General features: G+C 26.0%; 1 protein-coding gene across 3 annotated transcripts in view; it reads right to left on the bottom strand.

The window, feature by feature from the left end:
- The window catches only part of LOC107441511 (flotillin-1), a 35,275-nt gene that overhangs the window by 7,419 nt on the left and 13,879 nt on the right, over window positions 1–13,977 (bottom strand). Inside the window, exons 7-12 of one of the 3 annotated variants that reach the window (XM_016054798.3) lie at window positions 13,434–13,553; window positions 13,122–13,336; window positions 11,659–11,704; window positions 11,147–11,284; window positions 8,210–8,378; window positions 1,482–4,221 (exon numbers count right to left, since the gene is read on the bottom strand). In XM_016054798.3, the coding sequence (XP_015910284.1) occupies window positions 4,139–4,221; window positions 8,210–8,378; window positions 11,147–11,284; window positions 11,659–11,704; window positions 13,122–13,336; window positions 13,434–13,553 (771 nt within the window). In that variant the 3' untranslated portion in view covers window positions 1,482–4,138. Of the gene's footprint in view, window positions 1–1,481; window positions 4,222–8,209; window positions 8,379–11,146; window positions 11,285–11,658; window positions 11,705–13,121; window positions 13,337–13,433; window positions 13,554–13,977 lie in introns of those variants that run through there. The other 2 variants (XM_016054799.3, XM_071184622.1) reach the window with 2 other exon arrangements.

The following is a 13,977-nucleotide window of genomic DNA, read 5'->3' as shown; positions in this document are numbered from 1 at the left end:
TGAAGCAGGAAAAGAAACTATAGTACAACACAATCATTTGAAATTAGTATTTAAAAAAACAAAAGATTAACTAGTTAAGGGAAAAAGCAAGACCAGACAGCTCCAGAACACAAAATGAAGAAAGAAAAAAAAATACTACAAAGTCATTTGAATTTAGTATGAAAAACAAAATTAACCAATGAAGAGGGAAATTAGGACCAGATAATAAGAGCATACAATAATAAGCTCCATGACATAAAATGAAGCTAGCGAAAAAAGAGAAAAGAAAAGCTACCGAATCATTCGAATCTATACGATAAAACAAAATCTGACAAAGAAGAGAGGGAGACGTAAGCTACAGCGCATAAAATAAAGCGGGGGAGGGGAGGAACAGAAATACTACAGAATTATTTGAGTCTAGTATGAAAACAAATTGACCAGTGAAGAGAGAAAGAGGGACAAGACATAAGTAGAGTCACTGAAAAGTTGCAAGGAAGTAAAAGTTAAAAAACATTAGGTTAAGAACAGTAGCGTTTGTGCCCAATATCATCATCAATAAAGCCTTTCTCTTATTTAACTGATTGTACTTGTTTGGTCAAACTCCCTTAATCCCAATGGGAAATTGTTCCAACCTTAATTAACTCTGTATATCTAGCTAATTTGCTTTTCATATATTACTCCTAGCACTATCAAAAGAGATATTTGGATAAAGATTAATTCAAAAGAAAGATTTCCAAAAGAGAGAGAATTAGATAAAGATTAAGAAGCCATGATTTAAACTGCTCATATTTTAAAAGGTTGAAAAGTTTTATTTTCAATGATTTGACTGAGGGTCAACGGCACACCATGTGCTGTAGGTACCAAATTCAAACAAGCATGAAGTCCCCAACCCAAAGCTTGGGGAAGGGATTTCAACTGAATAAAGAAAGATTGCAACTGAAATAAAGAAAGATTGAAAATAGATTTTGATACTTAGATAAGAATAATTCATTAATCGATTCAATTAAATAAACATAATTGCATTGCAATTACATTTTTAAACAACCTATTGAGAAATGTGAAAAAATTTAAATATTTGCTTCTGCTCCTTATAAAAATGAATGAAAAATTAAGTAACTGTTTTATTTAATTAAAAGTGGATCAGGAATAATGATAAAATATGAATATAAATGTTATAAAATAATGGAAATTCAAAAACTAGAAAATATTTCAGGGCCTATAATGGCATGACTATTCGAAATTGTGGAGCCTCAACCTCTATGTACCCTCTGACCAACGATCGGCTGTTGCAGGCGTACAGTACTTTAATTTTATATACTATGTTCACTGCTCCATTACACTCAATTGTTTCATAACTCAAACTTAATAAATAATAACCTTATAAGACATAATACTGATTCCAAATTACCACAAATGTCTAGGGACTTCTAAATATAAAAAAATACAAAAATTTTGACAAAAGTTCAGCAAAAATTACTTAGCAGCTCCATAAAATGAATGCATTTGAAGAGATAAAACACTTTATTAACACTACATTCAGTAATATGCAAATAATCAAGATAATCTACAGAGGGCAACTATAAGGTATACTGAATTTGTTAGCTATACAATTTCTATTGCTAAAATACACTTTTTTTTTCACTCAAAATTACCTATAAAATATAACAATAACACATTTATAAAGTTTGTAAATGGTTGTATAATAGAATTTCTTTGGTAACCATTGAAATATTGGTTATAGCACACTTTGAGCTGCGAGAAATTCTAAAGCTACATTGAGTGCAAAAATAATATTCTTGTTTATTTACAAAAGCAAGAAAATAAAAATAAAAAAAGTATCAACACATAGGATATTTTAATTATTAAAAGGAAAAACTAGATCTTATCTTTAAAATAATTTACAATAAAACAAAAAAGGGGAATTTAATAATAACATGAATCAAGCCAAACTAACATTAACTTACCTTAAACAATAAAACAATAGAAACATCCATCAGACTTAAAAACAATTTTAAAAAATTAGAAGATAAAAGATGCTCAAAATCAATAAAATTAGTTGCCTAATTCAATCAGGATTATGTGGCAAATGCAAAACAAAAAAGGTTCAAAATAGTCTACAAAATATGATCAAAAACAAATTTCAACAAACTATTGTTGAAAGCTTTACCCTGAAGAAAAATTTTTTAAATAAATATGGGGTCAAGAAAATTAATATATTCATTTTAAACAAATTTAATTAACAAATATTTTTAAAATAATATTTATAACTGTGCAGTAAGTTTTTGTTTGTAAGTTAAGTCATAATCTTTGAGCAAAATTTGATTGTATAGTATTCAACTAAGAATATTCTCAGGCATAGAAAATTTGTTACTAAACAGATACAGAGAAAAAAAGATAATCTTACATAATGAAGTTTGTACGAAAGTTTAATAAAGTTTGTGAATAACTAAATAATGTTGTTTTAATGAAGAAATGTTTTAAAAATTCTTTTGAAAATTTTAATTACAGGCTAATGAAAAAAATATTCTAGTACATATATATATAAAATATAACAAAAATAAAAAATACAACGTATTATTTTGACAAATACTGACCAAATAGTTCAAAAACATAAGTATATGAATAGACTATAATCCATTCAGGAAAACTAGACAGTGAAATTTAATAAAGATACTACATTATGTGTAAAAAAAAAATTTTAAAAAATATATTTATCAATTATAATTCGGCATTATTCACTTCATTTTTGTGGTTAAATGAAGTGTTAACTGCCATCAATACCAACCTTTATACATAAACTTATTGTTCGAATAATTAATTCAACACAATGCAAAAATTTACACATACTGAAAGAATAAAATAGAATACATAAATGGCAAACTTTGAACAAAATATATAATGAAAAAGCATTAAATAAAATTAATAAATTTTAAATAGTAATTTTCAATTTAAGCATTAGAAAAATTTGTCATCATTCAATTCATTTTCATAGCTAAATGAAGTGATAACCATCACTATAAACTGTATTTAATCTCAACTTCTTGTTTTCCTGAATGGAGTGGGAAAAAAACTATCACATAAAAATAAAAGCTGAAAAAAGGAACTATAAAAATATAATTTTTCTTTAAAATGTTAGCTCACATAATAAATGTAATAGCGAAATTATAAGATTACAGTAATAAACAAAATGGCACTACATAAAATCAAGAATGATGATTAGATTATACAATATACTGTGCTTATTTTTTCCTCGTAATATGCTTTCAGTACATGAAGAAAAGTTTGCACAATAAAACAACTAGATGACGTATAAAATGATTTCTGCTTTGAGATTCAACAAGATGGTATAAAATAAATTTTCATTAAATATTCATAACATAATCAAAATAAATGTATTTGCAATAATGCCCATAAATTATAAATATATTATAAAAAGTCATTAACAAAATAAAGTTTAAGCTGTACAAAATTTATATAAAATTTTAAAAGCTGCATTGGTTAAGTTGATACTTTAAAATATACAAATGTGGATTGTTAAAATATATAGCATGAGTGATGAAGTTACAAAATAGCCCACTGAGATTGGTCTTTTTCTTATTATGCTGCTAACTTAAATCAGAAGAAACAACTTTTATAAAAACTAAATATATATTTAAGTAATGCTTCTAATTAAATACATCTGTACAGTCTGATAAGAACTCTGATGTAAAATCAACATATCTTAATAATTTCGTTAATTTGACAAAACCAGAATGTTTTGGAAACAAAATATTTAAAATTTTAAACTATTTTTCCTAAAAAAAAATTTAAAAAATTAATTATAATTTTAAAAAAATATTTTGGGTCATTTATTAAAAGCATGAGTTGGTTGTGGTAAAAATAATTCTTATAATACAATTTTATCAAACAATTCATTAATGCGAAAAAAATTAGACCATCCTAAAATGGGCCATCATGCAATTATGAACTTATTCAACATGACAAAGGCACAAACTATAATCAGAAAAAATTTCTTATATTGAAAAATCACACACATATAAAGTGTCAAATTGCATTAGCAAATAATCGTTTATAAAAGTTGTAAGATCAAAAGTAGCAAAAATTGCAATCACTTGAATATTTACAAAATTTAAAGCGCAAATATCAATTCACACATTAATTAAAGCGATTTTTCAGTGGAGTAATATCTGAAGAATGGGCTTGAAAACAAACTCACATTGCCGCTTGAGCAAGCTTCATGGACTAAAAAAGAAGGTTCTTTTTCAGAAAATTGGAAGAACAATAGTAAAGACATTTACTTTTCTGAAATATAGAGCTATAACCAAAAATCAAACTTCATTTACAAAGAACTAACATTGTGGCAAATGTTTTGGCTACAAATACAACTACATTTTGATGGTCAAAAATTAAAATACAACAAAAAAAAAGTCTGCATATTCTAAGATCTTATTTTTATCTAATATCTGTAAATATTTAGTTGCATTTCTATTTAAATCCAAAACTGAATAAAAATTTATAATAATCATTATAATTATCAAATATGGAATTATACAAATAAAACCTATTATATCTAGATTTAATTTTTTTTCTCATAGAAATAAAAAATAATAATTATAAATAAAATAACATAATATCATAGCACAATGTTTCTTTCAAATTTTTAATATATATATATATAAAAAAAATAGGAATTAAGTTTACACTAGATTGAAAGTGGGTAATAAAGCCAAAATGCAAAAAAAATATTTTAAAGTAAGATAAAATAAAAACTACTTTAATGTTTGTAGAGAAACTTAGTTTTAATTTAAAAATTCAGTCACATTCTTTATAATCCTGGCATTGGAAGGGAATAAATCCCTTGTTTCAAATAATCTTTCAAAATTTCCAAAAAAATTTCTTCAATTACAGCTTTACTATATTACTTTTTATACATGGGCTTAAACGAGCTTTTAAACCCCCTAAAATGGGCTTCTTTTAGGGGGGTTTAACCCCTTGAAACAAAAAACTATGATTTATATATTGAAAAAGCTGAAAATTTTAATTTGTATAAATTGATGATTTACTTAAAAATAAACAAAATTACTATGATAATCACTTGTGTGTAAGCCAAGTAATATCAGAATAACCCTTTAATTTTTTTTATTTTTTATTTTTTTTACTTCAAATTGTTATTGTTAGAATGCATAATTTAATGAATGCATAATCAATTTCAATGAAACAAAATTTAAGCACTATCACTAGTTAATAGTTTGTAGTATTTTACTATAAATTTAGAACAGTAGTTCAATAGAAAATGTTTCACAGAACACTAGGATTTCGTGGAAGAGTCTGAAGGGTACCAAGAACTAGAACTCTTTACTACTGGCAGACTTATTAACATTTGCAAATATATTTAGATCCATTAAAAAATCTATAATTTAAATAATATTTTATGATCATGATCATTTAAGTAAAATACCAGCAAAAAGATTACAAAATTCAGAAATGTACTTTATTTTTAATAACTATATATTGAAAAATAATGAAATGCATTTAGAAAGAATTTCCCTTTGAACATAACAATTCAAGATAGAGTAAAATTAAACTTTATAATAATGTGCTAATGTATGCACCAAAAGTAAATTTAGAACTAGACTAATTACCACTCCAGATTGTTTGACGTAAAAACCACATCTCTAAAAACATTACATATTTTCAAAATAATTTGAATTATATTTATTAAGTCAGGGTTCTGCTAAAAATAGGTAGATTGTTTAAGGCTCCATAGATGAGAGCGATTGGTAACTGCTAGTTTAGAAAACAATACGTAATTTTTTTATGTAGAGAATGGAAGTTTTCACATATCTAGATCATACATTTATTATATTTTTAAATTAATATAATGATAAAATCAAAAATGATAGTTTTATAAAATTCATTTCATAACACAAAAAAATATTTTTAACAAATTTATTTAAAAAATATTAAAAAGCTATGAGTACCTTCTTTTTCGTACAATAAATTTTCCACAAGTTAAAAATTGCAAAAATATTTTATAAACTTTTAGATGAATTAAAGAAATCAAAAAACTTATTACAGTATTTCTTTTAAAAACTTACCAAATGTGTTAAAAAACATTTAGGAATCATAAGAATATTAGGAATTTATAATTATTATTTGACATATATTTTAAGGATTAGTAGAAATTTTTAAGTATTTTTATTAGTCAAATAAATGCAAGTCTTTTCAATATTAAAATTATTCATTTATAAGTCCATTAAGACAAAAAATCTAATATGGCAAAAATCTATGCAATCCATTTTGTCTGTATGCAAAGTTCAATCTACAAAGTTTAAAAATGTTATGCTACATATTTCAGGGGCAAACTCAATTATTTGTGGGGCATAAGCACATAATCTGCATTTTTTTCTAAACATTCTAATGCTGCAACCCTTCATCATTTTGCATCTTTCTCAGCTCAAACGATCATTTCTCATCTTTTTCAGCCCAAACCATATTTATAAGTTTTTGTTAATCAGAAATATAGTAAATATATATATATATATTTGAAAACTACAAAGAATTCTTAAGCAGTCTGATACCAAAGTTATAGATATTCAATAATTATCTTTACAAAATTGAATGTTTAAACTTTGTTTTTATCCTAGAGAATGCAGCTGATAATTAAAGAATTATGGTTTTCAATACTATTCTTGCACATTGTATACATTATCATAGTATTTGAGTAATGGAGTATACATTTTTAAAGGAAAATGTTCTTTTTTGATGTTTAAAACTTTATCACAAGCTATTGTTTGCCCATTTCATTTACAGTATGTTTCAGAACTAACATTTACTGCATCGTAGTACATTATTATTATTTTCACAATGTTTCACAATTATACTACATATAAATATAGCTTAAATTTTAATTTTAAAAAGCAATAGGGGGTTAGAAAAACCATTATGAAACAGAGACGGATGTGTGTGAACAGGTTATTGTGATGGTGACCTGTTAAGTTGGTGATGCTAACAGTGTTCAATGGTGAATGAGTTATATATGAAATAGATGTATTTAAGAGTTAAGATGAGAAAATGAGGGGTCTTTTTGCATCATGTTTATTTTCTACAAAATAACAAGAAGCTACATGAAATTCTTTGTTAAAAAAATAATAATAATTATTTATATTTCTAGATAATGTGTTTTTAGTTCCTTGGCTTTACGTGTTTTTAATTCCTTGTTTTTGGTTCCTTTAGTTTTCTGCCATTTGGAAACAAGAAAGAAAATTTATTGCACAGTCTCTAAAGTTAAAAAATCAGTTACACAGCAAAAATATGTTTACATATTAGACATTAATTCACCTGCCACTACACACCTAAAAGCAATACTAGAAAATGAACTATTTATGAAATGTTTGCAAAGGCAAATATTTTGTCCTTTTCACCACCTCCGAAGTTATATAAAGTTTAAAATACCACTTTTTTAAAACAAGTAAAGTAGTTTTTTTTAATAACTATGTATTAAAACTGCCAAATAGTTTTTACAAACTTACAACTATTGTAATGATGTAATTATAAATTTTTCAAATAAATTATGTGACTTCATGATTTCATTTAAACAATTTATAATTACATCATTAAAAACTACAAAACAATGAAGGAGAGTGTAATCTTTGTTTGAAACTATTTTTAGTCACATCTGTAGACATTATATTATAAAATATAACTTAAGTATAAGTGAAAAATTTGCAAATGTATATAATAAATTCATCTTTACCAGTTTATCTTTTTGATAAAATATGTAAATATCCCACTAAAAACTAAATGAACTAATAAAGCAATTTTGGCAATACGTATAACAATGCTTATTATTTGTTAAAATGATAAAATTAAATAATTTATGTCTCTCATGTAATTAAAGGGCTTGAGACAATATAATGAGAAGTCACGTTTTCGAATTGTTCAGTTTTGTTAAAAATACCACAAATTCCATGTAAACAACAAAATATTTCTCTGAATTGTGCCAATTTTTGGAGAAAAAAAATTCATAAAACTTGTAAGAACCTCTCTGTATCAGGTACTAAGTAACAGATATGGAAATGTCACCTTAAGAAATAGTATGGCTAAGTACTACATTTTCCCAAGCACTTTCATTACAAAATTAATTTATTCAAATCAGTAGTTATATTTGGTTAAGCTAAATGGGAAGGAAAATAATTCTGTAGTTAAGAGGAAGTAAAAGTTGAAATACCTACATGAGTGATGTTCACCCCAGTCAACTGACTTACAACTTGTGGAACTTTAGAAATTATATCCATAACTTCACCTGTTAATTTACTAGCCCCAACGTCACCTTTACCTGATGAAACCATAGTGACCTTCCTGCACTGAGACAATGGAGCTGAAACTTCAGCAGCAACCTAAATAAAAATATTGAGATTTTTAAAATAAAATACATATAGATACTACAGACTAAACAAAAATAAAGTTTCAAGAAAAAACTGCACTAAGGAAGTCAGTAATTCAGAAATTAGTAGTTAAATTTTAAAATTGCAATCATATCAGAGCATTAACACTCTAAAGATACTGCACGTAAAAGTCTCTTTTCAAGCTGCACTCTTTTTAATAAATAATGAGAACTTGTATGAATATAAACAAGTTATAAAAGTTTCTAAAAAAATTACATGCCTTTGTTATTTAAGGCAAGGCTGCCACTGGAGTAAGACTCCAAAATTAATAACTTCAGTTGCTTCAAAAATGTAAAATAGTCTCAAAATAGTTACAACAGACCTAAAATGATTTCATTCTAACATATTCTTACAATATTTATACTTTAATATGAAATAATCCAAATAATTTATTTTTTTAAACATTTACACTACATACTTCACACAATTTTATCTACACAAAATGCAAAAACCTTAAACTCAGTCGGTTGAAAATGCATAGATATCATGCTATGTAGATGTTTTCAGAAATTTTCAAAAAATAAATAATCTGTTTTGGAATTAATGTGCAAAAAATCGATATCAATTTATATACCATACATGTTTTGTAATTAACATAATTTTTTTAAATAATATTTTTAATTAAATTACATAAAAATGAAGAATATCACACCTTAACATTAACTAATTTAAAAAAAAACTTAAAAGAATCACGATATTGGATTTTAAAATCATGTGAATATAAATCACGACATTGAATTTTTAAACCATGTTAATACAAACAGTAATGTGTAACTTTTAAACAAAGGTGAATACAATAATCGGTGTTTAATATTCGACACGCGAGAATAGGAATTGCGATACTAACGGATTTCAACGCAATTCCAAATACTCAAAATAGCGAAAACCCACCAAAAGAAAATAATCAATTGGCGGAAGAATCATGTGAATGTAAGAGTCTCCTTATCAGGAATAAGAGAAAAATTCAAATTTTGATATTAGAATGAAGATTTCCGTGAAAATTTTGCCAGATTATAAGTTTTTGATCAGCGAAAGTCCGAGAACAAATAACTTTGTAAAACACGGAATTTCTCAATATTACCAGAAAAACCATATGCCTACTCTTAATTTTTAGAATAATAATACGAAAAACCCGGAACTCAGGGGGAACCCTCCGAATCAGGGCTCAAAAAACCACCTGTCCTCGGCGGTCAAAAATTTCCCACGGACAACGAATTTCCCGAATCTGGCGCTCGCGCGGTCAGCCATTTTCCCGTTAATGTTCGTGATACACTTTCAATTTTTGTTATCTTACAAGAGTATAGTGTTAAATTATTTCATAAAAGAAATGAAATTATTTCATAAAAGAGATACTAGGTTACTATTAGTAACCTAGTATTTCTTTTATTACTGTTATTACTGTATAATGTAATTCTAGTATTTGTAATCCTAGTAACTACTAATTCATTGCGCAATTTATATAAATGTTTGTAATAAATAAAAGAAAATTATATTTTTATTTATTTAGAAGCTACGGGTTAGTTTTTATAGATATATTTATATATTTTTGTATAGTCAAAGATATATTTGTCCAGTCAACCAATAGTATGTAGTTGTTTGCACTGTTTTTTGCCTATTCTGTTTAATGTATTGGCCATTTCTCTTCCTAGAGCAAATATAATAATAATTTAACATAACTTTTAAGGCTATCAATATGGATCTTGTGATAACAGGAGACCAAAATATTTCTTCTTTGTTAAACTTCTTACAAATAAATATATACATTAAAATAAATAAATAAATAATTAAATTTTTCATATTGGTTTTTATAAAGTCGAAAGCTAGTAACAGTGCAAGTTGAACGTAAAACACTTTATGACTTATATATTCTTAATAAAGATTTAATTAGAATAAAGATGGATTTAAAAATGTAAGTATAATTGAATAGATAATTGATTTCAAATCTAGATAAAGTTTAGGAAAATGGATAAGTAAAAGCAAATCAGCAATACTGTTCAAGTAATAATAATAAAAAGGAAAAAAAAAGAAAGAAGAGAATCATTGTGAATACACATCAATACACAACTCTTAGTATTCACTAATTTTCTATGGTATCTATAGGGAAAAAAAGCTCTGTAAGTAAATTCATAAGCAAATTAGACCAAGTTGCCCATTTGTTAAAAAAAAAAGTTTATTTATAGTACAAAATTTTCAAGGAACTTTTATTTTATATTAAGTTTGAAGGAATAAATCTTGAAAATAACATAACTAAAAATTTTAGGAAGATTTACATGCTACATTACATGAATATAATTAATATAAGCTTCTTTCAACTTCAACCTGATGCATATACCTTTAAAATTAACTATACATTTATTTTTTTATTTTTTTAGCTTTCTACAACATATACTCTTTCATAATTTGTCGATCATTCTACAATTTGGAAAAATATTTTAATATTTTATATATTCCCACAGGTTTCATATAAATAATAATACTTTTAAAGTGAAATAGACAGTAAAAAGCAGACAACTATTTCTACAAAAGACAGCTAACACTACTCAGTTTCAAAATTCTTGACAAGCTACCCAGGCTATTTACTAAAAATGTTACGAAATTAGCATCATAAAAAAAGCAAAGAATTCTTTATAGTGGAGGAAAACCATTCATATCAAATTAATAAATATGCTCACAAACCAATGATATAGTTTATATGAATTAATTATTTCATGTTCACTTACTTTGGGCAAAGTTTCCAAAAACATGTCTACCATTGCTGCATCTTTGTATTCTCTAAATGCATCAGCTTTTTTAGCCATTTGTTCTGCCTCAGCTTTCGCTTTGGCTTCCACTGCAAAAGCCTCTGCTTCTCCTCTAAGCTGAAGAATATAAATCATAAGAATTTTAGAAAAGAAATTAAAATTTTTAAAATTGAGTTTCATTCAGGAATTTTTCTATCCTTTAATTCAAATTGTTTACCAAATTATTTTAAAAGCAGGAACTAAATAAATTTTTAACTATTAAACTTCTCAGAATTTAAAAATCATTTAAAGACAAACAGTATCTGCTCTCTCAAGAAATAGTTAAAAAATATAAAGAAAAAAAAATCAGTAAAAAATATAGAATATTCTTTTACTAAAAAGAAAGACAAATACATACACATATTTACATACATAAAAAAAAAAATTCTTTGAAGTATTACAAATAAAATGAACAAAATTATTCTAGCTTATAAAAAATTAAATAATTTTACCCTGATTGCTTCAGCTTCTGCTTCCGCCTCCATTATGACACGATTTCTAAAATAAAATTTAACACATTTAATGTTGTTAATAGATTATATCACAAATTTGAATTTACTTTTAAAGATTTATTGATCAAGGCTAATAACAAAAAAGCGAAATTTTTGTAGCACAACAAGCTTGGATCATGTAAAAATTCTAATTAGACATTTATTATTCACCCTTACATGTCCAGCCAGCTTGTCAATATTCAATCAGAATCTGCCTGCAAGAGGCGAATCAGTGTGATGAATTAAATTTAAAATTTCTTTGTGATACAGTTTGTCTGCTAAGAAAACCAATAATTTTATGTGAACAAAATTGATGGAGTAAAAGGCTTAAAATTTTGATTCTCAATTGCAATTCAACATTAGTTGTTTTGCAGGAAATGAAGTAGGTAGGTTGAAAACATGTACTTGCCCACACCAAAAAGAAAGAAAGAAATATCAAACTAAAACCCCAGAAAAAAAACATATAGTAAGCTGATTGTTATTCTTCCTGTTAGCCTAAACTTATTCTGCCCTCCTTTTCACACCAACCTTTTCACTTCTTACTTAAATACAATCATTCACTAGCAACGTTGTGCCTCAATACTTACATTACCCCTCAAAACACCAATTTAAATTATGTGATTTTCTGACATCTATTATTTTAATTACAGTCATAAGTTTTTAAGTAATAGCATTTCTTATAAGGTTTCAAGTAACAATATTTTTTTTTAATTTAATAATTTATTTTTTATTTTTTCTTAGGTTTTAAGTAATAGTTCTTTTTTTTTAAAAAAACGATAATTGGATTTTCTTTTTTTACAAGGTACATCCAACATTGTTAGGGTTATAGCAAACGGATGGATGTCCTGCGAAGGGCGAGTGAAGAAAAAATATATTGTGCGTAACTTGTCTTTCTGGCCACGACCACATTCCCGACAGATGCCTTTCATGGGTCATAGGTGCAGGATTGTGTGCTGGCATTGTTGCTGTTACACTTGCCGACAATACTTACAATTCCTTTACAAAAAATAATGATCTGTATTTACTTACAGGGGTCTGTTTAGGCTTTTCTGAAAGGTACCTATTTTGTGAAAATTTTGATATAATTTGTGAAAAATTAAAAATTATATAAAAAAATCAATACAAAAACATGGTAAAAATATAGAGTTATTGTTTCTTAAGGGATACAAAAATAAAATATTAAGAAAAAGTATTTTGTGAAACTACCGATTTTCCTAAAGTTGAATTTGTAAAACTACCGTTTTACCTAAAATTGAATTTGTGAAGGTACCACTAAACGGTAGTAAATTCAGCCTGGACAGACCCCTGCTTAATCAATGCTTATTTCTACAAAACTATTTTATAATGATTATTTGTGCTCAATATACCAGAAATAAAATAGAATAATTCTAAATTAAGAGTAAAAAGAATTCCTTTAAAAATACCTGTTGGCTTCTGCCAATTTTTCCAATTTATACTTTTCAGCTTCAGCAGGGCGTCTTACAGTGGCCTCTAACTCCCTCTCCCTTCGCATAATTTCTTGTTCTTGAACTTGGATATCCTGAGTTCTTTCAATAACTTTTACTTGCATCTGCTCTTCTTTAATTTTTTGGCGAGTTTTTGCTGCTTGAAGATTATAAGCAAGATCTGATTCAGCTTTCTATAAATAAAAATATTTAAAAAAACATATATATCTAAAACTTGCAATTTTCCCAAAAAAACAGAATCTGTATTCAAGAATTACTATAGCTATTTACTTTGGTGTTAACTTCCATATCATATGCAGCTTTCTTCAATTCAAAATCCCTCTGTGCTTTAGCAATTTCTGTGTCATTGAGATATCTAGCTGCCATCCTTTCCTCTTCTGCAATAGCTTCCTGAAAGTACAATTACATACCTTCTCATTAAAAAGGGCTTTATATCATTATTAGATACATATTTCTATCTATTACAAGTTAACTTTCTCAATTTTTGATATTGTCTGACTGTTATGAATTTTTTTTCCAAACCCTCAATTTTTCAGTTTTCAATATTTTTTCTTTTTTTTTCTTCTTTTCTTTTTTAAAGATTTATATTGTCTAATAAATTTTTGAGGATACTGAAAAATTACTCCACTGTCAAAACTTTTCTTACATATATTTTACATAGTACTAAAAATACAATCAAAATCAACTTGAAATCTATTGATTGAAAAAGATTGAGATCAGGTACAGGCAATGTTAATCTTTCTAAATGGCTTATTTAAAGAATTAACCACTATATAATTTTTTAAAAAAAAAAACTGTTTTATTAATTAAAAAG

This window comes from Parasteatoda tepidariorum, chromosome 8 (assembly GCF_043381705.1).
Source record: "Parasteatoda tepidariorum isolate YZ-2023 chromosome 8, CAS_Ptep_4.0, whole genome shotgun sequence".
NCBI lineage: Eukaryota > Metazoa > Arthropoda > Arachnida > Araneae > Theridiidae > Parasteatoda > Parasteatoda tepidariorum.
The sequence above is the reverse complement of the archived record's forward strand: the minus strand, read 5'-3'. Positions and strand labels throughout refer to the sequence as shown.